We start from the raw sequence: 25,172 nt of genomic DNA on the forward strand, positions 1-25,172 counted from the left end.
TAAATAATTCAAAATATGCTTTAACATGAATAACAGAATAAGAAGTTGAGACATGGGGTCAAATCATCTTGAACATACTTGCTTATGACACTTTATAATATGCTGTTATCTATAAAAATTGGCAAAAGCACACTGCATAGTCAACAACAGTAGTAGCAGCCATCTTGAAGCTGAATTTCTTTCTTCCTTACAACATAGTTTGGTGACACTCAATGTAATCGTAATATTGGATGATAGTTTCAGTTTGGTGGTGCAGGATGACATTAATAACGACATAGCCTAAAACAAAATGAACTAGCCCGGAACATTTGGCAATTGGAAATGGGAGACACATTTTTCTTCTTTTTCTCAGCCTTTGTATGGAAAACAAGGTCACCGTGGTGCACATGCATTTCTGATGTACGGACATTATTCACTGTATAATATCCTTTTCCCTCTTCCAGTCTTTGCAATATATCTCATAATAGTTGCAGTTCCCATATTTGATCACAAGGTGCAAAAAATGGAACCTAAATGGTGCATTGAGAATGATCTAGAAAGGTGAGCAACTCAATCAAATGTATCTGTCAAATAGCAATATTTTTTAAATTATTGGTCACTCAAAAGAGGGACTTAATATTTCAACAGAATGTAAAATATATCAAATGGAATGGAATTGTCAATGAGGACTTTATAACAGCTGGTATAAATGCCCCTATGAAAGAGTACATCCATCCATCCATCCATTCTCTATATCGTCACAGGTCGCAGGGTAACCTGGAGCCTATTCCAGGGGACTCAGGGCACAAGGCAGGGGACACCTTGGATGGGGTGCCAACCCATCGCACGGCACAATCACACACACACACACACACACTCTAACACCCATTCACACACTACAGACAATTTGGAACTGCCAATCAGCCTACAACTCCTGCCTCTGGACTGAGGGAGGAGACCGGAGTACCAGAGGAAACCCCCAAAGCACGGAGAGAACATGCGTACTCCGCACACATAGGGTGGAGGCAGGAATCGAACCCCCAACCCTGGAGGTGCGTGGCCCTGTGGAGGCCATTTGTTAGCAATGTTATTGTGGTAGCTGCAGTGCAAAACTAAAGAAGGTACATTTGGGATAAGGGGGAAATTATACAGCTTTCATTTTTGCCTAAACCTTTAGCTTTAGGAAGCAGTTTTTACATTTGGAGGGTCAAGTGCAACACGGTGTTTAATTGAAACTGCATTTCCAAACTTTCTGATATGTGCAATATAGCTTAAAGCAGTTCAGTTCTATCACAATCTTCTCCAAGGACTCCCTCACCTCATATCTGATGCATGACTGCCTTCCTGACTTCCCAAAGTTTAATTAATTGTTTTCACGCTTGCCCAGACTGCTGAATCTCTTACAGGAATCAAGCAGCACTGCAGATAGGATTTCTCTTACATAGCTGACAAAGCAGTCACCATGCACCAGCAAGATCTTACACTCCACGTGGCTCATCAGAAGGTTAATACCATTCTCATTACATCCGAACATAACTGCACTTGTCGCATTCTGTCTTAAGCAGGTAACTCTGAAGGGGGTGTTGACTACTCTCGGAGCATGAGCGATTCAAACCTGACGTAAGAAACATGATGCAGTCAAACATTATGCAGATACCTCTTTGTGCTTCATGTTCTGATGATGAATAGAATGAAGTTAAATTACGCTGCACAGCTCTGTATCATTACACACCCCTTAACTCGTTGGATGCAAATTATACAGCGGCTTCAGTACACCTTCTATCATAGGATAAATGGAATGAGTTGACGATACCGGTGCATTGGAATAACAGCTTGCTGCATGCAAGGACGATTTAGCTGTGCTCTCCGACAGCAGTGGGGGTTTGTTGCTGGTTACAAAGTTGTTTAAACAAGCTAGACAGGGTATTAATAGAGCAGGGACGGCCGACAATGCTCTCACAGGAAATAAATCAATATGGTGCTTTTGAGATGCGGCACATTGGAGAGGCACTCAAAAAGCCCTGCTCACATGGTACCAGGTTGTGACAATGCAGACATGCAGAGAGCCTCAAAAGCTCAAAATGCAAAGTCATTCCTTTGCTGTGAGTATGACAGCAAGAGATAATAATAAATAGTCTCCTTCTGCTGACAAGAACAGACTATCTATTACGACTGCTACAGGAAAAAAAAAATTCACAATACAAGCTCACGGTTGTGAATCAGTGGTCTGAATACATCCATGCTGGTCAATGTGCAAAGGCTGGAACCAAGCTTAAGCAGCAGCTGTGGAACAGAGAGTGAAAGTGTCACTGTGGCAGAGACAATCTTTCTTCTCTGTGCCTCGGCTGAACTCGGCCTCCAGGGTCATTGCTTTTAAGAGAAAAAGCTGAGTGTGTCCTCCTATAGGCAGCACAAGTTTCTGAAACAGCCTCCATTTTGCAGAAATAAAAGTTCAGTTCAAAAGATCAGAACACAAATAAGAGAAAACCTTACTTTTACCATATTCATATCTTCCTGGAGGCCATATTTCACACAAGGGGCGTGCACTTAGCAATGGAAAGTCTGAACAATGCTGAGAACCACATTCATCTCTGACGCAAACTGCTTTCGCTTTTTCTTTTTGCATATAAAACTAATCTCAGATTTAAAAGACATACTGTTATTCACAGTCATCCACATTCCCCTTCGGACTTGATACAATAGCAAATTGCTACCTTTGAGATGTGCATTTAAGCCTCAACACAAAGCTTCTTCAGCTATACATAGTGACCGGTGGGGGTTCTCTCTCAGAGACTCTTTCTTTCCTCTTTCTTCCATTACCAATCCATAGAGAGCTTCCCAACACAGCGTGTCGGTATATGCATTCTGACAGCTTTTATGTTAACCTACCTCTTACTGTCAGCATTAAAATTCTGGGTTTCTTAAGAAAAGTGCAGTTATCACTCCATGTACAGAACCAAGAGAATACTATTGTGACTAAAACGTATGTCTTATTACTGTTTATCTTTTCAACATTCATATATGTTCCAGAAATCCACTAAACATGCTCACCTTTGTGCCTCATTGCTCTGAATATGTCTGCAATTATCAATCTTTTATCTCTAAGATAAAAGCAACATTTGTAAAGACCATAGAGTGATTTGGCCATCTGCAACTCCAGCTTCTCCTACAAAATAACATTACAGCAATATGAAGTGAGATTACATCAGAATCATTGCTGCCTCTTCCTCTTCTTGTTCATGTTATCAATCTGTGGGCTGTTTTTTTTTTTTTTTTTCAAATCAATAGCACAAACATTAAAACTGTATTAATTTCCTTCATTTTATTAACACACAAACATATCCTTCTATTATCATGCATAAATGTAACAGGCTCCCAGCAAGAGTCAGATCAGCAGACTCTCTCTATCCACCACCCCCTCCTCAATATACACACTAATTGGATCTTGCAGCATTTATTACCACTGAAAAAGGCTGTCAATTATGTAACAAGCACATCAAATCAATGTGACACAGGAAGAAAAACACCTGTAGCCTCCAAGGGCATTTGGTAAGTTAGTCAGAGCTGCACGAGCTGCTTGAAGCCCATTAGTCTGGAGATGCATCTAATGGGATATGTTGTATGATGTCTGTACCGCATATCAAATTTCTAATTTGTCACAGTTAAAAATCTTTATTTATATATTTAAAGATTTTTTTACTCCAGGGTGCATATGTCCTTCCTAGATCTTTTAAAGATTTGGTGTAATTCCAAAATGGCAGCCAACGTGAACTGTAATGAGGCAATTACTCACAGCCTGCTTCAGTCAGGTGTAACGGAAACTAAGTGCCCCAGCTAGGCTGTTCCCCATCACTGACCTTCCTGCTTTTTACAGAACCTTTAAAGATGCAATAACAGAACAAACAAAACAAACCATATGTCACACATAACCCATTTTTGGATTGGATAAGTTTATGAGAGGGACATCGGTAATCCTTTTTTTTACACTTCTCCCAGTGATAAAACTCTCGCATCTGGACAGCAATAAAATGACCACAGGAGGAGCGAGTTTCAAGCGGGTTGTGTTTACTATGAACCTGGATGTTTGCAGTCATATGATCACATTCCATTCACAACATGGCATCCAAGCAGTCGAAGAGGCACTGGAGTAGAGAAGAGATGCTCGCTCTTATTTCAGTTTGGCGCAAACCAAATTCCAGCAACAATTCCATAATGCAATAAAACAATAATCACAAAGTATATGAGAAGCATCCATTTTTCGTTTAGCAACTTGGGAAGTATTTAATATCTGGGGGAGAATCACAGATACACACACTATGAGATTCTATGGTAGCAGCAGTCGAACGCCTTTTTTTTTCCCCCCAACACGAGGTGACATCTGCATAGAAAATAACAAACGTGTTTCCGGATGGGACTAAAATTATCAGACGACTGCTGTTTTGGTTAAAAAAAAAAAAACACAGTAGGTAATTCAGCCTGTAATTTTCTCAGAGGAGGCCCTGAGAATAACACTGACATGACCGATCCGGACAGAAATAAAGTCACAGATTAGCGTCTGTAAAATATGAAATTACCCCAGGACCCCAGGTAAATTTAATCCCATCCAGATAGGGCTATAGTGAGCCTTAACATTCTAGCATTTACTCCTTTAATAGTCATAGCTGAGGAACGTTAAACTGATTAGTGCCCTGCCTGCATGCACAGTGAAGCCATATGTAACATTGCCCTGCTGAATCAAAGGCAGCAAACATCACAGACACAACTGAGTGTAGCCCTGGCATTCAGGAGGAGTGCGATCAAGTCAAGTTCACACTAAAAGCTATGGGAATACACAGTGCCTTGGAAAAAAACATGAAATGCAAGAGCAGAGCTGGTCTTTGTAACTCCCACCTCAATATCACCTTCTAAATGTTGCAGAATGCAAAACTTTGCATTTACTTCAAGCTGTTGTGTGGATGACTGGTCTAAATGGGATTCATGGGCTAATCCCTCCCATTATTTCAAGAAAAAAATGAAGACATAAATATTGGAATCAGTTTTTGCCATCCACAGCATCGTATTTACGATTAAATGGCTTGAGGTAGATTTTTATTTTTACTTTGGTGGTCAAAAGGACAGAACCACCAAAGAAAAAACACATGTATAAAGTAAAGGCTGGGCTTCCTAGCCCAGACTGCAGATTCACACGGCCTATTATGACTGTTGTGTTTACACTTGGTGAAACCCCCCTAGATTTACAGTCCATTGGGGAGCGTAATGGAGATGTCACATCCATCATAGGCATCAGCAGTGAATGAGAAGATGCACATGAAATATAATAGCAAGTGTAATGAAGATAAACAGGTGGATTACATTCTTGATAATTAATTTTTCTTTTTTTTCCCCAAAATGCCTTTGGAGTAGATACTGTAAGTAAATAGATTAAATCCAGTCAAAGTACAAGTTACTCAAAGTGTCTGAACTGTACATTATCTGTCCCTTGGTTTCAATGAAAGAGCTCGCTAATGGTAAGCACGGCTTTTCTGTTTGCCATGCTTGCAATTAGAAAGAGAAAGGGCATGATTATGGACCTGAAACACAACATTAGGCCGCGCGGATGGTGCTGCCTATCTGACTTTGATTGAGTGTGTGTATCTGTTTTATGCTTATATCTATACAATGATACTCCTTATTGGTTAAATCCTAATGGTTTCATAATAGTAATGGTGATTCAACACTCCCGTTCAATACCCTGACTAGCCGTCACTGAGCTGTTACATTCTAATTTGATACCCGCACAATGTCTCTTGTACAAAAACTCCATCTGACTCTGAGAAGGTTTTGCCTGAAATGACAAGTCTAGTTTCCATTCCAGACAGAACGGCAAATTTCACACACACAACAAAGCGATTGTTCCATTTGTGCACCCATACAATAGTGCCTGAGAGTGAAACAGGGGAGAGAAGAAGAGATGGAGGGATAACAGTGATGTGCCTTCTGTCTTCTTTCCTGCCGCTTCAATATGAATAATAGATCACAAATGAAAACTAGAGATTGCCTCACATGTGGTGAACATAACATAAGGTCAAGGAAATACTCTTGGGAATTAGGATGATTCAGATTTGCCTCCTTTCGTTTATCAGGTCCATGGTTATTATTCCATGGTTAATCTCTATCACTCAGTTTTAGCTATGTAAAGGTCACCTTGTACATCAGGCCACACTGGGTTCATTAAATCACGGCTTTGTTACACATAATACCACCAGGAAGATGAATTCACTTCAATCCAATTTAATAAAAATGGATCTATTACAGTAATACTGGCCTGAGCAGCCATTAAAAAGCAAATATGAATGATGCAGTTTATAACAAAAAGTACATTCCAGGGTTCCTGCATCTTTTTCATCTTCAGATGCATTCATCAAGGAGTCAAAAAGGATGTTTTTAAAATGTTCACAAGTTCATTTTCCTTCCCAATCTAAACCATTCTGGGTAATGACTTTGTCTTTTGCTGAGAGTTTATTCAGCGACCTGCTTTCTCTTTGCTACACCTAGCCTTTACTGTTAAACAGTAAACCACAGGTTCAACTGCCGATCAAGCCCAAAAACTGCTAATTACACATCTCACACTGAAAGTGAGAGGTGAGTACCTGAGACTTCTCAAACTCCACTCTGATCCTAGGAACAGTGCTACAAACCTCAGGGGGCAACATTCAGAGTGAAGTCTTACACTGATTTCAAAGGAAATAAACACCAAACAAATTAGTCATACTGTGTCAGAATTTTAGTAATAAATACAGCACATATAATTATGAAATGTATAAAAGACGAACCAGTTGAGGTGGAGAAATTATGAGAAAATTATTATTTTCCCTCTGAGGTGTTTCAGAGCACCACTGCTCATTATTTGTATAACCTCTATTATCTACACGAATATTGAATAATAATCCAATGAGAAAACTCATTCATATTACATATTATGTAACACTATAGAAACTGTTTTATTATATATACATTTTCTTTTGGGTTAATAATTAAATGAAATTTATGTATACCAATTAAGCCAACTGTGCATATAAATAGTATCTCATAGAAAAGTGGCAATAATGAGAATAATAAGAGTGTTAATGCATGGTCCAGTGGGTGTTCTTACTCAGTTACAAAAAAGCATGATCTACAGATTCATAATGACAATACATAACAAGTGTACATGAAGGAAATTAGCATGAAAAGCTCTTTATGTTTCAACTGCTGCATAACATCTGCACTTACTTTAAAGGACTCTGATAAAACGTTGCCTCCCCATTTGGGAGAAAATGCCCTGATTGATGCCGCTCACTAACCGGTGCAGACATGTTAAGGTTCCCTATTTTTTGTCCTCAAATACACTTCACTCTTTTTCAGAAAAAAATAATAAAACTTTTTCAAGTATCTAGTTCTAGTGGTGTCTAGTGGGAGAAAAACAGTGGGAGAAAAAAGTCTCAAAATTACTCACACATTAATAGTACATAAACTCAATTTCAATGTTAAACAGACCATAAAATCACTGTTGCTGTTCTTCCACGGGCATGTCCAAGCTTGTGGACTGCAAACCACTTTATATCCACAAGAATATAAGAAACCCAACACCATAAAGAAGGCGAGAAAAATCCAGTCAAGCAAATCAAAGTAAGACTATGAACCTGGAGTGAAACAGTGTGTCAGCCCATTTCCTGTGAGACTTGTTATTGGTTTCGAACATTTTGCACTCATCATACTATAAGTGGGCAATGAGGTAATTTTGACTTTCTGTCTCAACCAGAAATGAGCAGCAAATCCTTCCACATGTGATAAAAGGAGCGGGAATGAATGGAAGTCAATTTTCAGCCTCTGGTATACCCTCTATGTCCACTCATATTGGCCTATACAGAGCTTGTTATTGGGATTTTTTTCCCCCTTTTCCACACCCATTCCACAGTACATTACCACTAGCTTTTGGGGATTTCAAGGCTCAGCAAGCAGTTCAGCAAATGCCACCTCTAAAGTGGTCTTATGGTCAAACTCAGAGGACAGCAGAAAAAAACCTAGAATTGATCAAATCCAAGTCACAATACAGAGAAATGTACTGTAACTTGAAAGAACCTTTTTTTGTGAGACACTACAGAGCACTAGAAAACTGACGTGTATATTTGTAGTTCAAAAGCAGACTATATAACACCTTTTTCTTAACAACTACATGCATTTACATATACTGTATATCATCTAGCATGAGCTTTAATGGAGGCTGTGCCCTGTAAGAGCTGGAAGCAGTAGCAGTGAGGCAATGTTATGTAGATATTGGAAGTGACTTCACTAGCATTTCCCTCCATGGATTTGAGACAGGGCTCTCAGCACACGGGGGGTATTGAGTGAGACAGCTGGACCAGACGAGCCAGAGGACGACTGAGCTGACATTTAGAGACTTTGCTGTTTATGGGCACAGCGGGAGGCATTTCCTGTTTGCTGTCAGCATAATGAATTTTCTGGTAAGGATTCTGACAGCCCAGCCAAGTCACCTGCCCACAGATGATAATCACCAGCTCCAATCTCATCGCCAACCAAAACACACACATACACTCACCATCCACTATTAGGAACACCTGTACACCTGCTCATTTATGCACTCATTTATCTAGTCAGCCAATCATGTGGCAGCAGCACAGTACTAAAAATCGTGCACATTCAGGTCAAGAGCTTCAGTTAATGTTCATATCAAACATCAGAATGGGGAAACAGTGTGATCTCTGTGACTTTAACTGTGGCATGGTTGTTGCTGCCAGATGGGCTGGTTTGAGTATTTCAGAAACTGCTGGAATTTTCACACACAACAGTCTCTAGGGTGTGAAAAACAAATAACATTGAGTGAGTGACAGTTCTGTGCGTGGAAACACCTTGTTGATAAGAGAGGTCAGATTGGTTCGAGCTGCCAAGAAGGATATACTAATTCATATAACCACTCTTCACAAGGTGAGCAGAAAAGCATCTCAGCATGCACAAATATCAAACCTTGAGGTGGATGAGCTACAACAGCAGGAGACCACATTGGGTTCCACTCCTGTTAGCCAAGGCTATCATGGGCACAGCTTCACCAGAACTGGGCAGTTGAAAATAAGAAAAGAAAAAAAAAACGCCTGGTTTTTTTCCAGTCTTCAGCTGTCCAGGTTCGGTGGGTCTGTGCCCATGATAGCCTCAGATTCTTGTTCTTGGCTGACAGGAGTGGAACCTGGTGTAGTTTTCTGCTGTTGTAGCTCATGTACCTCACGTACATGTACCTCTGTAAAGAGTGCTTATTTGAGTTACTGTAGACTTCCTGTCATCTCAGACCAGCCTGGTCATTCTCCTCTGATCTCTTTCAACAACAAGGTGTTTCAGCCTGCAGACCCGCTCACGGAATGTTTTAGTTTTTTGCACCATTCTGTGTAAATTCTAGAGACTGTTTGTGTGAAAATCCCAGGAGATCAGCAGTTTCTGAAATACTCCAACCAGCCCATTTGGCACCAACAACCATGCCATGGTTAAAGTCACAGAGATCACAGTTTTTCCCCATTCTGATGTTTAATGTGAACATTACCTGAAGCTCTTGACCTGTATCTGCATGACTTTATGCATTGTGCTGCTGCCACATGATCGGCTGGTTGGATAACTGCATAAATGAGCAGGTGTGCATTTGTTCCTATTGAAGTGGATGGTGCGTGTATATCTGTCTGAGGAATATGTGAGTGATGAAGATAAAACCACTCGTAGTTTCATAAAATCAGACAGAACGAATAAGGAATAAGATCACTCTTGAACTGCTGTAAATCATCTGTGCACACTTCACTTGTACACTTTGAAGAATAAATTATGAAATCCACTCAAACAAACCAACATCCTAGCCAATAGCAAACAGTCATCTATTTTCAAGTGTGGACAGGTAATCCACTCATCTACTCCTCTTGAATAAAAATAAGCTTATTGAATGGTAACAGATCCCACTGGGAAGTCACGCACCACTGTGGCTGTGAAATTGAATGGTGCCACGTATTTCCATAAGATAAATTCCAATCATGCATCAACCCATTTTATATCCTACTTTCAGAACAAGGCAGTGCGTGTTAATGACTTCCCAATCATGAATAAATCACTTAAATTCATTAAACATCTCAAGCTACCACTTATTCTGAGTGTCACTCATGTCCTTCAAGGCAATGCATGTAATCAAATACTGTCCATGGTTATTAAAAACAATCAAGAAAGTAAAAAGATCCAAGCTTCAGTAGGCTGTGTGCATGTCAAACCAGAAGTGAAGCATTTTCTAAAGCAACTATTCAATGTCTCAATGTATAATCTTTCATTGTACCCACTAATAAATTAATGCACATATCTATTACAATGATACAAGTTATCAATAGATATCTTTGATATTTAAGCAAATGTGCATGCTTTATTCAAACCAAAGGCTATAGCAGACTTGTTTTTACAGAGAATATTTTAAAGATTGTAAAGAGCAAATACTCCAAACTTTTAAAACACTTTTAAGGCATATAAACAGTAATTCTCAATTCTCAGCTCTTCTCACGCAACCCACTTTATCTGAGTCAGCTGAAGTTCCTTTTCATTACCAGAGCAGATATTTCAGAAGATTGTGTTTTCTCAAACGGTGGAGGAACGTGACAGAGATGGAGGTGCATGTGGACATTTATGGACGGCTAAAATGTGGCGCTTCGCTACTTTCGTGAAAGTGGAATTAGGAAGCGCTGGAGCAAGTTTCCTCTAAAAGCATACTGAACAGATGGCTGCTCCTCATTAAATTCTACCAGTGTGTGCACAGCTTAGGGGAATTCTGTTCAGGATGGAGAGTGATTCTCCAGGCCTACTATCCCCTGGACCACTTTTTCAGGCCAGCACAAGACAAAGGAGATCCCATAAGAACGTACTGCTGCAGTCTCATCCCTCGCCTTGCCACATGAGCTGATGGAACCGTTTGATTGCATGAGCTGACGGATGGGGTTGGAGTCTATTGAAAGTGAGACTGAATAAGCAACCGAATGTTGATAAGAGTACTTGAAAAGAATGAACAGCTTTCTTCAGGGAGCTCTATTCTATACTCACAAAGCAGAAGCAAAGGTCAGAGTCTGACAAACCAATCACATGCTTTTCCTCCTGCCCCTGACTGACGCATCAGAATACTACGTCTTAACAGCTAGTGAACAGTAGATTTAAGAGCATTATTTTTCTACATGCTGGTTTAATGAATAATAATTACTAGCTCACTGTGTTTGTGGTAAAATTCAAACAGGGTGCTTCTTTGGTGGCACACCAGGTAATTCTTTTGAGATTCAAACACATCAGTAATCTTCAGAAGCCTCATTTGATGATTTCTTCTTTTAAAACTCCTAGCAGAATGTTTCGATCCAAAGGTGAGAACACTTTGAGTTTGAAAGCATCCAGAGTTTGGATAAATTCTTAAAAAGAGCACAGCATTATAGGTCAAATGGAAGGAAAGGTTTACTTCTTGGAGGTCTGTGCTCTGTTAGCAGCCATATGTGAAGCATGCAGCTAACATGGTGATCATTTTGCCCTTGTTCTGACATTCCCAGCTTTCTACTTGGGAGCAACAAACACCAAAGTCTCTGGCTATAATTAGGCACCAAAACAAACTGCTAATTATTTAATACTAAGCTTCACCAAAAAACTCCCTTGTGCACATGGTACAAGCTTTAATTTACATGCTTGACTGCCCTTTCGCTTAAGAAAAGATAAATAGAAACAATCTCTTAGTTGCCTGTTTCCCTTGATTCTTGCATCAGAAGGATTTTCAGTGTGTAAAGACCAAAACATAAAAAAGTCTGTAATCGATAGGTTTCGTTTGCTTTGATCTCGACTGGTTTCCACTTATAGAATGGAAGTAGCAATGTGTCAGACAGCCCTGAGGCAGGATGACAAGATGTTGTCTAATGTCCATAAGAGGAAAAGACAGGGGGCGAGGAGGATGTCAAGAAGGAAAACAAGTCTGATTTAACAAGGTGGATGCCACTGCACAAAAAGTCCACTTACATTAACAACAGCAGTGGAACTATTTGGGACTCTCTGTTGGGTCTAATTCTGATGCACAAAACATTATTGTGATTTTGCTCTAAAAAATGGATATTGTAAAGCAAACAAACAATCTGAGAGATGATGTAACAGAAGAAAAAAAGAATGTTCGTCTGATGTTCGAGGGTTTCAGCTCCGTCTAAATGATTTTGCATTATGCACTGAGACAAAGCTGACCTTTATACGATGGACCAAAAAAGAACATTTTCCAATGGAGTAAAAAATACATTTTGAAAGCTGCGCAGCCAGTAGCACTACTTTAATAGGAGAGTGGTGATTGTGCTCATGTCTTAAAACATACAGTCTGGAAATACACCAATACCTTCACTACTCATATTTCATCAAGCATCTCTAAAAATAACTAGCACTTCTGTCGTGGCGGCACACGGGTGAATAGGCCTCTGCAAAAAGGGCACTTAAATATACGGAAAGCAAAACAAACCACCCGGGTAGAGTGGTGGGGGGAATGAGTCACGCCAAACAAAAAGAAATGGATTTCATCTCATTGCTTTGTAGTAGCAAAAAAATGCAGGCAGATAAATGGTACCTAATGGAGACTGGCTGTGATGCAGCTCACGCCTTCCTTTCTCCTCCGGCTCACATGGATGCATGATCTATGATGCTTTATTTCTAGGGTAGCTCTTGATTTATGTAGGCAATGGATACTACTCAGAGACACCCAGCCTCGCTATAATGCTTTATGGCAAAGGAAGCACTACACTGGTGATGCCTAAAAGTGAATATCTCCAGCAAAAAATATACATCAATGACATGTTTGTCATTCTGTGCAATTAGAGCCAATCTAGTTTTATTAATGCGATGCTGTATGTTTGCTTACATGTCAGACACATGTTCTGTTCACCAATTATTCACTGTCCAATAAAGAAACTTAAAAAATACACCACTATAATAATGCAAAAGGCCTACACACAGTGAAATAAAAGCATGTTAATCTCCAGTATTCTAATATGTGTGTGATCTGGAAATGAGCAAGCCTCATGTCAGAATACATGACTAGACACTAGAGTTATCCCTTAAGGAGAAAGCCTCAGTGTACACATACCAAGTTCTCAAAAAATCATGAATATCATATGCTAGCTTTAGGCTGTAAACCACAATATATTAGCTCACTGGGGTTAAATCTTCAAGATTGGGGTTAGATAATAAAATGAAATTAGCATGTGTTATCTTACCTGCTTTTTAACTAGAAGGTAATACAATTATGTAAATCATTTGTTGGTTTTAAAAAAGAAACAAGTTAAGTGTTTGCCACAAATATTTGCATAGTGTTAAGGAAAAAGCACTTGATCTGCAGGCATCATTCAGTTGTGCTGATTGTAAGAGTTAGGCTTTATCACATTAATAGCACTTCTCTGTTAATGAACCTGAGTGCACTACACTTAGTAAGCATTAAAAAGCCCAAATATCCCTCGTAATATATTGCAGTGAGTCTGATATGGTTGGAGACTTCCCATTTTTTTACAAGAAAGCACAGCATTACCTTTTGCATGGCCTCTCCCCAGAGTCACGAAGCCAGACGAGATGAAGTTGTGAAGGTCGTGCCCTCCGCCACGGCCGCTCTCCTTCGAATAGTGTCCACCTGAAATGAGTGAGTCAACCGTGAGGCCCAAGCAGCATATGAGAACCATATATGCTCTCAGTTGACTCTCCTTTCAGGGTAAACAGAAACTGAATGCTATAAACAGCAAAATTCCCTCGGCGCCCAGAGTTACGACTTTCCATAATTCAGACATGAAGTCACCTTGCTTGTGCAGGTGGGGTGACTACCAGAATCCTGCATGCATCCTGAAGTGGTATTTCTGCTCTTGACATTGTAATTACCAGTGCAATACCGAGTACAATACTATATCTGATATCCTGATAATAACCTTGGATGCCATTTGGAAGCTTAAACCCATCAGATTTATAATCCGAAAGCAATTACATGACACAGTGGCTGGCGAAATAAGAATGGGAAACGTCCATGAAAATATTCAATTACATCATGGGATTGAGGACACAACAGATATTAGACTATTAGTAATTCCATGGTCTACTCAGAATTATAATAATCATATTAGTGTTGTTCAGAGCTAGAAGGGACGCATGAAATGGAGCAAGGCAGAACTGTCAAATAAAATATGGACTGGTCTTGTAATAGGTTGTTTTAAAGAAGCTCTATTCAGTAACTTCACTGTTCCAGCTTTCAAACACCATTTTGATCACCAGTAACAGTTGGACAAACCCAGCAAAACAAATGCAGCAAAACTGCCTTGTGCTGGCACAGACGAGCTCTGACACATCATATGTATCAAATAATTGAGTGTGTGACATGGTCGTTCATATCGAACAAAGCCACCAAATCAACCAGACACTGGGCCTTTACAGCGTCACCACAGTAGCTGACAGGAGCAACTGAGTGAGCCAGCTAAGCCTTCATTATGAAGCTCCACTATGCAACTCTCTGGCTAAATATAACCAACTGTTCTATTAATCTCCCTGGGGTAGTCATGACACAGGAACTTTTAAATGACAACACCTTCTAGGTACTGTCAGTGCAAGTGTGTGTTTGATGCAACACTTTGCCTCAGGTGTGTCCTGGAGCAGAAGCGGACTGATACAGCAGGTGGTAATGTCCTCATCTCTGGATGTGTGTGAGAGTTTTCAGACCCTCTGGGGAAAATCTCACTTATTACTAAGAGATCATGGCCTGTGCAATTTTAATTTTAATTGCTGGAGAACAAGTATAGAGGCCATGATGTAAAAGAGAGAGAGAGAGAGAGAGAGAGAGAGAAATTCATATAATTATGAAAGTGCCTTGTGGCAATCCACATGTTGAATGAATTAAATCATTGTTTAACAAGTAATGTGAATTTCATGCATCTCTTATAGCATATGAGAAAAACAGACACATGTACTTGGAGAGACCATCACACTGATGTACTGACCTAAGGCAATACAATAAATTGTTTTTAGGAGTTTTACGAGGTTATATTAATGCTTCATTCTGCTTTGTCAATTAATTTTTAATCTATTAATTTGTGTGTATTAATTAAGCAAATTAACCCTGTAGCAAGGACAAACTTTCAATTAAAATTCTAAAAGATTATTAAGGACATATATCTGACGTACTGCAAAAATGCAAATAATCATATAAAGAAAAGCTTCAGTATGCATTCTTAGAAATCAGGAGGACTGAGATTGCATTGTAGTTTATGCCAATTTTGCGGCAGGGCATGGCATTATGCATGTTCTGTTTGAGCTGCCACTGACACTGTACTCACTCTGTCAGTGCACAGGACTCCAATTTATATATAATTTACCCACACTCCCCTGGAGCCTTTCAGCAAATCTAATGTCGGACAGAGTCTCTAGTGCAAGCACTCCCAGTGAGTTTCAGTCATAGCTGACCTCCGATGCCACGATGACAATACAAGGTCAACAGGAACAACCAAGCCCAGCATAACGCACAACACATTCAGTCATTCGCACCACTGCCTGGAGATCGGAGGACACAAACACCTTGTGACCGAGCTTCATGGGTAGTGTGGGATGGTGTAATGTGAGACTGTAGAGATTTCATATTCTCCACCCAAGACTTCATCCCTCTATATTATATGACTAAATACGGAAAACAGGGATCACAGCATCTTTCAACTATAATGGAGAAGCCTCATCTGTGAATGTAGAGGACACACAGTCAGCACTTGCTAATACAGTAAGCCAGCCATTAATATATTAATATTATGATTATCATGATCAATTACGTAGAATATCTACTTAGCAAAAATCACAATCTGATAAACAGATTAAATAACAGAATAGATAAATAACCCTTCTCAAATATTCACATACTGTGAAGTAAACAATGTTCAACTGATGACAACATCCAGTTTGAATTCATACCAAAATGATGGCTGGCGCATTACTGCACAATTGTTTATGCATGTGCCTGAATTTGGCATGGGAAAATCAGCTGATGAGCGAGAACTAACATGCCAGATTAATCTGCAGTGCATAAGTGAAGCACAAGCACATGTTAGCTCATTTTCAACTGTTCTGGCTTCAGCATGAATTATCCGCTGTTTGAGTGACACACGTCTGGCACCTTGACAACAGTGAAACCCATAAAATCCAGCGATGAGCTCCCTGATATACGCTTAACACAGCAGTCTAACACAATGTGCCTGTGACTGAGACAGACAAGCCTAGACTGAAATTGCATCAATTTAAATAAATACAAAGCTTCCTTGAATATGGCTTGGTATCTTAGTTTGGCTTTTTAATACATTTAACTTTATTTATTACTATATTCTCAGGAGATCACACTGTCATCATAGAAGAACATTCCTTTATGTAAAGATTTTCCCAATTGATTTGAAAGCAGAAAGTGAAATGAAAGCAAAATGCAAACATATATGTAATCTAGAGTGTTGTCCAGAATCTCACCATGATTGGATTTGGATGTGTGAACAGGGGTGTAGTGGTTTTTGGAGCCTGTCCGCTGTGGAGTGTCGTCTTTGGATGAGCTGTTCATTGCCGCAAAGTTTTCACAGTCATATTGGGATATGGGAATGGGTCCTTGCTGCCTCAAAATATCTGCTAGGGCTCTGCAGGAAGCAATCACATAGAAACAGTGTGAACATGAATGATTTACAATTCCTCATGCAGTTTAACGTAGTGCAACAATCCGGCAAAGAAAAGGACATGCGAGTACAATTGAATGTGATGAGGTTAAGCAAAATGATGTGGCTGCATAGGTTTCATCACGTTATCATTTAAAACAGTGTTCCAGCATACATTATATAGGTACTGTTTGCAATTCAGAATAATTCCAGATTATGGATGTTGTGTTATTCATGTTTTATTTTAATACAGAGAAACCCAATCTCTTTGCCATTTGCTCCCCTCTGCTCCATTAGCATAATGGAAATGTCAACGCTACACTTTCCAATTACATTCGTATTCTGCGTGTTTATTTGTTTGCTCTGAAGATTTGAATATTTACACAAAAAGCCACACTTTACATGCACCACAACTATTAGAACCTCCTTCACCTCTATTACCAACTTATCTTTTTAAAAAAAATTGCATTGATTTTGTGCTTTTTTGGCATGCAAGTGTGATCATTTAAATCAGCAAATGTTTTAATATGATACAGATTTGGAGATGTTTCATTAAGATGCATTGCAATGCAATATGGTGCAAAATAATGTGATGCAGTACTGTGGAAAAAGTTACATTTTACATTCAAAAATATTGTTAAAATGCTTTTAGGAGTCAGAGACTAACAGGCACAGAGGCCACACTAGTGAATCTTTAAACCCATAAAACTCAGCAATATTGATCAATGCTGAGCAGCAAAATGAAAAGTTGAGAAATATTCAATAATAAATGTGACACATCCATTTATCTACCACACTGGATTTATTGAGTTCACTGGTGGACACATTTTCCTCGCCTTGCCTTGCCTCTAATCCTGCCGCTGTGTCACACAGTCATGGTTACATGACGGTGGGAAGATATGATCCTGAGGAAAAATACCCAATCAGCTTTTTGCCCTCATTTGCTTATTACTAAGACATGAAATAGTCCATGTCCTCTGAAGAATAATGTGATACCGGAATGAGAGCCAGAGATCATCTTCTCCTTCATACATGAATTGTATGGCTTTATGATATGCCCAGTCAGGGGGATGTCATTATAAAATCAGCTTTTAGTGAACACTTCAAATGGAAAGTAAAATTGAAGTATAGTTAATGAGCTGTAAAGCCTCTCTCTTGACCGTATGCATGGGGTGTTTGGCTAGAACTGATGACCACAGAGCATCATAACGACGAATATTCAGCTCTGCTTGGGAATCTGGTCACGACCAGCTCATACCACATCTAATATTGCGTGCAGGCAGCGATGCGAAAAAGAGGCACATCTACAGAAGAGGAAGACTGCACAGGTTACTGTTTACTCAGAAACCTCCTATCTCCAAAACCACAAGTTTTCAGGAGAAGTAGCTGCATTGGTCAGTGCTTAGTGATGATAAAACTTTGTGTTCAAAACCCTATTCACTGGCTTTAGAGACTTCCATCATTTGTCATTACATAGAAGATTGGCGAGGGCTTATAAATTCTGCTGTACAGTATAAGTGACTATAAGTTTGTGTAGAGTTTCATACAGAATTTCATACTTCTGTACCACATTTAACTATTTTCAGTAGGCATCTAGATAGGCATTTACAACAGCTTGCATTTTCAGATCACAAATATTAGAAAAGCATGTGTTTTTTTTTTGTTTTTTTTTGGGGGGAGGGTTTTTTTCTTTTTTTTTTTTTACATATTTCACATGTATGTACTGATTGATTTCATGCCACTAAATAACTCTGACTACGAATCTTCTGTTGTTACACTTTTCACAAGCAGTGTCTAAACCCAAATACCAAACAGTATGGCAAAATGCTTTGACCCTTGTGGTGACTTGTGTGGGAGTACATTTTTTTTACATAATATTTAGTGGTATGATCCAGAATAAATGTTGATGCCTCATTTTAACACACTTAATAAGCAAATTCATTCTCCAACAAATATTAAAGATTGTGCTAAAGATTAGGTGAAAACTGCACGCCACTTAGTGTAAATGGTGCACGTCTAGTATTAAGTACATACTGTTTAGTGGAGTAGTATGCTGTTTTGGGGTGTGTCTTTAGTCCCTACTCTCACCTGTGTATGTTCATTTCCTGAGGCGGCCTCGTGGCCTTGTCGTAGGCGACCTTTGCCGACACGCCGAGCGCGATGACGAAGGCTATGACGCCACACGTGATGTACACTGCCGTGTTGGTCTGGTCGGCGCTCGGGTCGTACGGCTCGCTGGTCGGGGCAGGTGACGGTGCCGCGGTTTTCACCCAGTCGGGCTTGTTGTAGTTCTTGCACGTGCGCTGGTCCAGCCGGTTGCCCCGGAACTGGCAGCAGAAGCGCAGGTAGCAGGAGCCGCAGCAGTAGCGGTGGTCCGTGTTGTTGCACTCGAATTCGCGGTCGAACTGGCCGCTCACGTCGTAGTAGCCCAGGCACGTGTCGTGGTTCTGACCCGCAGCGGGAACGGGCGCGGGTGCGGGCGCGGGCGCGGGGGAGTGCGCGGTGCCGTTCAGCTCCTTGGGCTTGGCGGTCCGCCGCGGTGCCACTTTCGTGCGCTTTGCTGTCGACGTGCACAGCACACTCAAGGGGTCCAGATAAATCAAAAGGAGCAGGATGGCCCAAGGAGCAGGATGGCCCATGGCTCGTTCTAGCCTCCTTTTTTGTTTGGTTGTTTTATTTCACCTTTTTTCCTGCTGATGATTTGCTTTCTTGTGTCCTACACGGTCCTAAAGTTCCAGTTTCCTCCGCTTCTCTGCATCTCTGCTAAGAGTCTCCTAAGAACATTACAGGCTACGTGGACAGCGCCATTAGTGTAATTGGAATCGGGTGCTTTTGATGGACAGAGAGGAGACGTGCCAGTCACAGGGATGAACACACATCGCTCTTGCAGCGTTTCCAGTCGGCGCCCTGAGCGAGAGCTCTGAGCCAGCGAGCTTTACCTCCTGCTTTTCATCTTGCTCTGGCAACAAGCACACACGCACTTGACTGTTAGTTTGACTGTCAGTTAAATCAGACAAGGCATTAAATGTTGATGAGGGGGAGGATCAGGCAGGAGAAGTACTTTTGCAGGAGTGCTTTAACGCATGTATAGTATGGGCACTGTTCTGCTGTTCCATTGCGCGCGAGCGTGCATGGCATGGCTAGTATTGTAACACTATAAATGCATTCCAGAGCAACACATTTCACTACTACTAATAATCCTAAAATATGTAACACATACATTAAAAACACTTAGTACACACAATCACTTCTGAATTCGTTACTATTCGTATTACAGAGGACAAACTGTTCTAGAGCGCACAGGCATTAAGGGTTTGGTAAGCAATCAGGAACTCTGTTAATCAATAAAACACGGGCTCTGTTCCAAACCGCATTTTATCCTACTTATCTGACATTTCTAGTCCATTTGTGGTAGGTTTTAAACACTATGTAGTACAGTAGGATTTTTTAAACACTATGTAGTACAGTAGGATGCGGTTTGGGATGTAGCCAGTGTTTCCCTTTTTCTTTCTATTCTTTTTTTTTTTAATGAACTTCAAACACTGGTGTGCTAACATGAAGCGTGTGCGGGACTTACCTGCGCGTGGCGCGGTGCTTGCTGGGTGCGCGGCCGCTGGCGGAGCGCTGAGTGAGCGGGGTGTCAGCAGCCTCGCGCCCTTCTGCCTTGCATCATTAAGAGCGCTGCTGACGTCACGGCTCCGAGCGCTGTTGCTGCCGCTGCTCTCGCGCAAACATGTCAGTCTCAGTGCAGAGCACGTCGCCCGTCCTTCTGCGTCTCTGCGCGCTGACTTACTTCTCATCTGCGCCATGAAAATATTCACAGACGCGTAATGACATTAGTTAATCCATTGTTTAAACAAATGCAGCCTTTGTCTTTTCTTCCTCACCCCCACTCCTTCTGGCTCTCTGTCTTTCTCCCTGTCACTCCCCCTGTCTCCCTCTCTCCTTCCCTCTCTCCTTCCCTCTCTCTCCCTCTCTCTTTCTCCCTCTCTTGCTCATCATTCCATCTCTCATTCCCTCTTTCTCATCTTTCACACACTCTCTTCCTGTCTCTCGTTCTCGTCTTTCTGTCTTTCCCTCTGTCTGGCTCTCTTCCCCTCTCTCTCATCTTTCCATCTCTCATTCTTCTTGTCTCCCTCTTTTTCATCTTTCCCTATCTCCTTTCCTGTCTTGCTGTCTTCACCGCTCTCGTTCCCCCTGTCCCTGTCATCCTTCCCACCCTCTCTTCCTCATATCTTTCTTTTTTCTTTTTCCCCTCTCTGCCCCACCTTTCTTACTTATCTTCCTATCTATCGTTTCCCCCATCTCTCTCTTTCCCTGTCTTTCCCACTCACTCTGTCTCTCTTTCTTATCTTTCTCACTATCTTATATGTTGTTCCCTTTCTCTCCCCTTTCTTTTTTTTTATCTTTCCTGCTGTAATTCTCTCTGCATGTCTCTCTTACTTTCTCATCTTAACCCTTTCATTTTCTACCATTTTCTTTCTATATATCTCTGCTCTTTGTTTCTTCTCTTTTATCTCCACCCATTTCATTGATTTTCCGTGCCTGCAGACGTTTGGCAGGTAGAGATGCTCAGCTGTCAGAGGCAGTCACTCTTACTGCACTGATGGAAAAGGCTTTGGCTGACAGGATGTCTGAGTTTGAAGCTGTGTGCTCGTGAAGGTAGCACACGCTCCAGCCATGCCTGCTCCATCTGCAGCTTCTGCTCAGAGCCTATATAGTTCATCACAGTACACAAAGCTCCATAGGCTACAGATCGCTCTTACTAACACACATATTGCACACACCATAAAACATAAAGCACTCATTTTTATTGTTTAACTGCTACCTTTAATCTTGAGAGATGATGAGGCATGCTGCTGCATTAGCCTACAGAGAACCAGGCACAGATGTTGTGAAAATGAAAAATTAATTAAAAGGGGAAGACCTACTGTACCTTGACATGAGAGATTTCCTTTTTGCAAAGGCTGATGAGTGTTATTTTTCAATCTCACTACTAATGTGTCAAACACAGTTTTACTTTATGACAACCTCCTTTCAAGAAAGCCTTTCCTTTATAAATTCTTTTAATTTTGCTTTTTTGGTACATTTTCAGATAAACAGAGTACTATACAGGTACCTACAGTATTTAAAGTCCCCACAAACACTTATTTTATATACAATCACTTATTTTATATACAATCCTGTACATGAAATTATTTTGTACATTAGAGGTTTGTTCCCTGAAAGGTACGCTGTGGTACCGTTTTCCCCTAGAGTGTGTTATGAAAGTGTTGCTGCTAAACAACACTTCCGCTGGTTTAGTCTGAGCTATAGCTGAAATGCAGTTCTGCTTGTTAAGCCTATGTTATAATTTAATAGTAGTCTCTAACATAGGAGTGCTTTAAAGCTTAGCTGAGTTAAGGATTCACTGTAGCAATACAGCAGTTAGCAGTTAATGTTAAGGTTCAAGAGTATAAGTGATGCATAAAAAAGATGAAATGCAAAAATCAGGTGCTATTATATAATGAGCAAAGAGTAAATAATTTGAAATATTTTTGTATGTAGGCTTTGAGCATCTCTGAATGAACAGCCTACACAATCCTCTGATTATAAAGCCTGGGAGCAGTTGCTAAGCTACCATTTTTTTTTTTTATGCCATCCATACTTACTGTAATGAAAAATTTAAATACTCCTTGTGAAGTTTTCCTTCGGACTTTAAAATGATATATTGGGCTCGGAGGAAACGCATACTTTCGAAGACTAGTGCAGTCACAATAGAAATACGGTATGCATACAGAAAAAAGCCGATTATAGAGAGTGCATATATTTTATGAAATGCTATAAGTTCTGCCACTCGCAGAAAGCCACCCACATTTTCTCATTGCATTTGTTTCATTTTCATTCACTAGGAGGACCACTGTGAGGAACCCCATTTTGTATTCGAAGCAGCCATGCTTTTGTGAGAGAAAAGGGAGGGGTGCGGTTTTGCAGTGTCCTTAAAGCAAGTCAAGAGTTCTGCCTCAATCTAGAGAACAGAGGCGGTGTCCAGAGGAAGATTAAAGCCTGCAGTATTCTGCTAAAGAGTCTGCGTCCCACCTACAATTTGAGCCTTTATATGGCTATCCTGCTGTTGAAGCCTGAATGCCTTTCCCAGCACTAATTTCAATTTAAATTTAAGAGTACTGCGCTACTGCATAAATAAAACAGGCAATACCTAGAAAAATTTTCAAATGTTACTAGTTCCTTCCCAAAAAATCAGGACATTGTTTACAGACATCACAAAATACTCATTTTGTTTCTGTGCTTTTATTTCCCTGGGTCACAGCATGTGTGCTTACCTGATTGGAGGCGTCAGAGAATATCAGACAACATAAAGCAAACAACATTAGGAACTGTCTCTACAAATGTGCAGACCAACACACTGCAGTCGACAAAACTCTTCTAAGTGTGTGGCCGCATCATAAATGTTAATCCTCGCCATCTAATCAGACCCCTAATGACTTTGCTCCTTTCTTTAATCCCAAATATGAATTCCATTAGCAGTTAGCATTGTATTTGCTGTAATTACAGTGTTAAGGAGCTGATTGTGTATTTATTGATGAACTCAACCGTACCACAAGTAACAGTGATGGCATTATCACTTCATTATTCTGCAGAAGTGTTGTGCCACATTATTATTATTTCAGTCTTCTGTTACGAGTAATTCTCTTGGGGAGAATACATGCCTTAGTAATCCAGTTTAAACTGGCTTGTTCTTACACTCAGTGTGTGCAATTACACAATAAACACTAGCCATATACTACACTCAATATGTGGACTTACACAATAAACACTAGTCATATACTACACTCAATATGTGGACTTACACAATAAACATTAGCAGTGTACTACACTCATTATGTGGACTTACACAATAAACACTAGTCATATACTACACTCAATATGTGGACTTACACAATAAACACTAGCAGTGTACTACACTCAGTATGTGGAGTTACACAATAAACACTAGTCATATACTACACTCAGTATGTGGAGTTACACAACAAACATTAGCAGTGTACTGCACTCATTATGTGGACTTACACAATAAACACTAGTCATATACTACACTCAATATGTGGACTTACACAATAAACATTAGCAGTGTACTACACTCATTATGTGGACTTACACAATAAACACTAGTCATATACTACACTCAATATGTGGAGTTACACAATAAACACTAGCAGTGTACTGCACTCATTATGTGGAGTTACACAATAAACACTAGCCATATACTACACTCAATATGTGGAGTTACACAATAAACACTAGCAGTGTACTGCACTCATTATGTGGAGTTACACAATAAACACTAGCCATATACTGCACTCAATGTGTGGAGTTACACAACAAACATTAGCAGTGTACTGCACTCAATATGTGGAGTTACACAATAAACACTAGCCATATACTGCACTCAATATGTGGAGTTACACAATAAACACTAGCAGTGTACTGCACTCATTATGTGGAGTTACACAATAAACACTAGCCATATACTACACTCAGTATGTGGAGTTGCACAACAAACATTAGCAGTGTACTGCACTCATTATGTGGAGTTACACAATAAACACTAGCCATATACTGCACTCAATATGTGGAGTTACACAATAAACACTAGCAGTGTACTACACTCATTATGTGGAGTTACACAATAAACATTAGCAGGGTACTGCACTCATTATGTGGAGTTACACAATAAACACTAGCCATATACTACACTCAGTATGTGGAGTTGCACAACAAACATTAGCAGTGTACTGCACTCATTATGTGGAGTTACACAATAAACACTAGCCATATACTGCATTCAATATGTGGAGTTACACAATAAACACTAGCAGTGTACTACACTCATTATGTGGAGTTACACAATAAACATTAGCAGTGTACTGCACTCATCATGTGGAGTTACACAATAACACTAGCCATATACTACACTCAATATGTGGAGTTGCACAACAAACATTAGCAGTGTACTGCACTCAGTATGTGGAGTTACACAATAAACACTAGCCATATACTGCACTCAATATGTGGAGTTACACAATAAACACTAGCCATATACTGCACTCAATATGTGGAGTTACACAATAAACACTAGCAGTGTACTGCACTCATCATGTGGAGTTACACAATAAACACTAGTCATATACTACACTCAATATGTGGAGTTACACAATAAACACTAGCAGTGTACTGCACTCATCATGTGGACTTACACAATAAACACTAGTCATATACTACACTCAATATGTGGACTTACACAATAAACATTAGCAGTGTACTACACTCAGTATGTGGAGTTACACAATAAACACTAGTCATATACTACACTCAGTATGTGGAGTTACACAATAAACATTAGCAGTGTACTGCACTCATTATGTGGACTTACACAATAAACACTAGTCATATACTACACTCAATATGTGGAGTTACACAATAAACACTAGCCATATA

At 40.1% G+C, this 25,172-nt stretch overlaps 1 protein-coding gene across 5 annotated transcripts in view; it reads right to left on the bottom strand.

Moving 5' to 3' along the window:
- LOC113527700 (protein shisa-6) overlaps positions 1-20,627 on the bottom strand; it is a 51,741-nt gene extending 31,114 nt beyond the window's left edge. For all 5 annotated transcript variants that reach the window (XM_034309626.2, XM_034309625.2, XM_034309623.2 and 2 more), the window contains exons 1-4: positions 20,254-20,627; positions 18,765-19,635; positions 16,501-16,661; positions 13,553-13,651 (exon numbers count right to left, since the gene is read on the bottom strand). In XM_034309626.2, the coding sequence (XP_034165517.2) occupies positions 13,553-13,651; positions 16,501-16,661; positions 18,765-19,315 (811 nt within the window). In that variant the 5' untranslated portion in view covers positions 19,316-19,635; positions 20,254-20,627. The remainder of the gene's footprint in view (positions 1-13,552; positions 13,652-16,500; positions 16,662-18,764; positions 19,636-20,253) is intronic.
- Between the last annotated feature and the right edge of the window lie 4,545 nt (positions 20,628-25,172).

This window comes from Pangasianodon hypophthalmus, chromosome 12 (assembly GCF_027358585.1).
Source record: "Pangasianodon hypophthalmus isolate fPanHyp1 chromosome 12, fPanHyp1.pri, whole genome shotgun sequence".
Lineage (NCBI taxonomy): Eukaryota > Metazoa > Chordata > Actinopteri > Siluriformes > Pangasiidae > Pangasianodon > Pangasianodon hypophthalmus.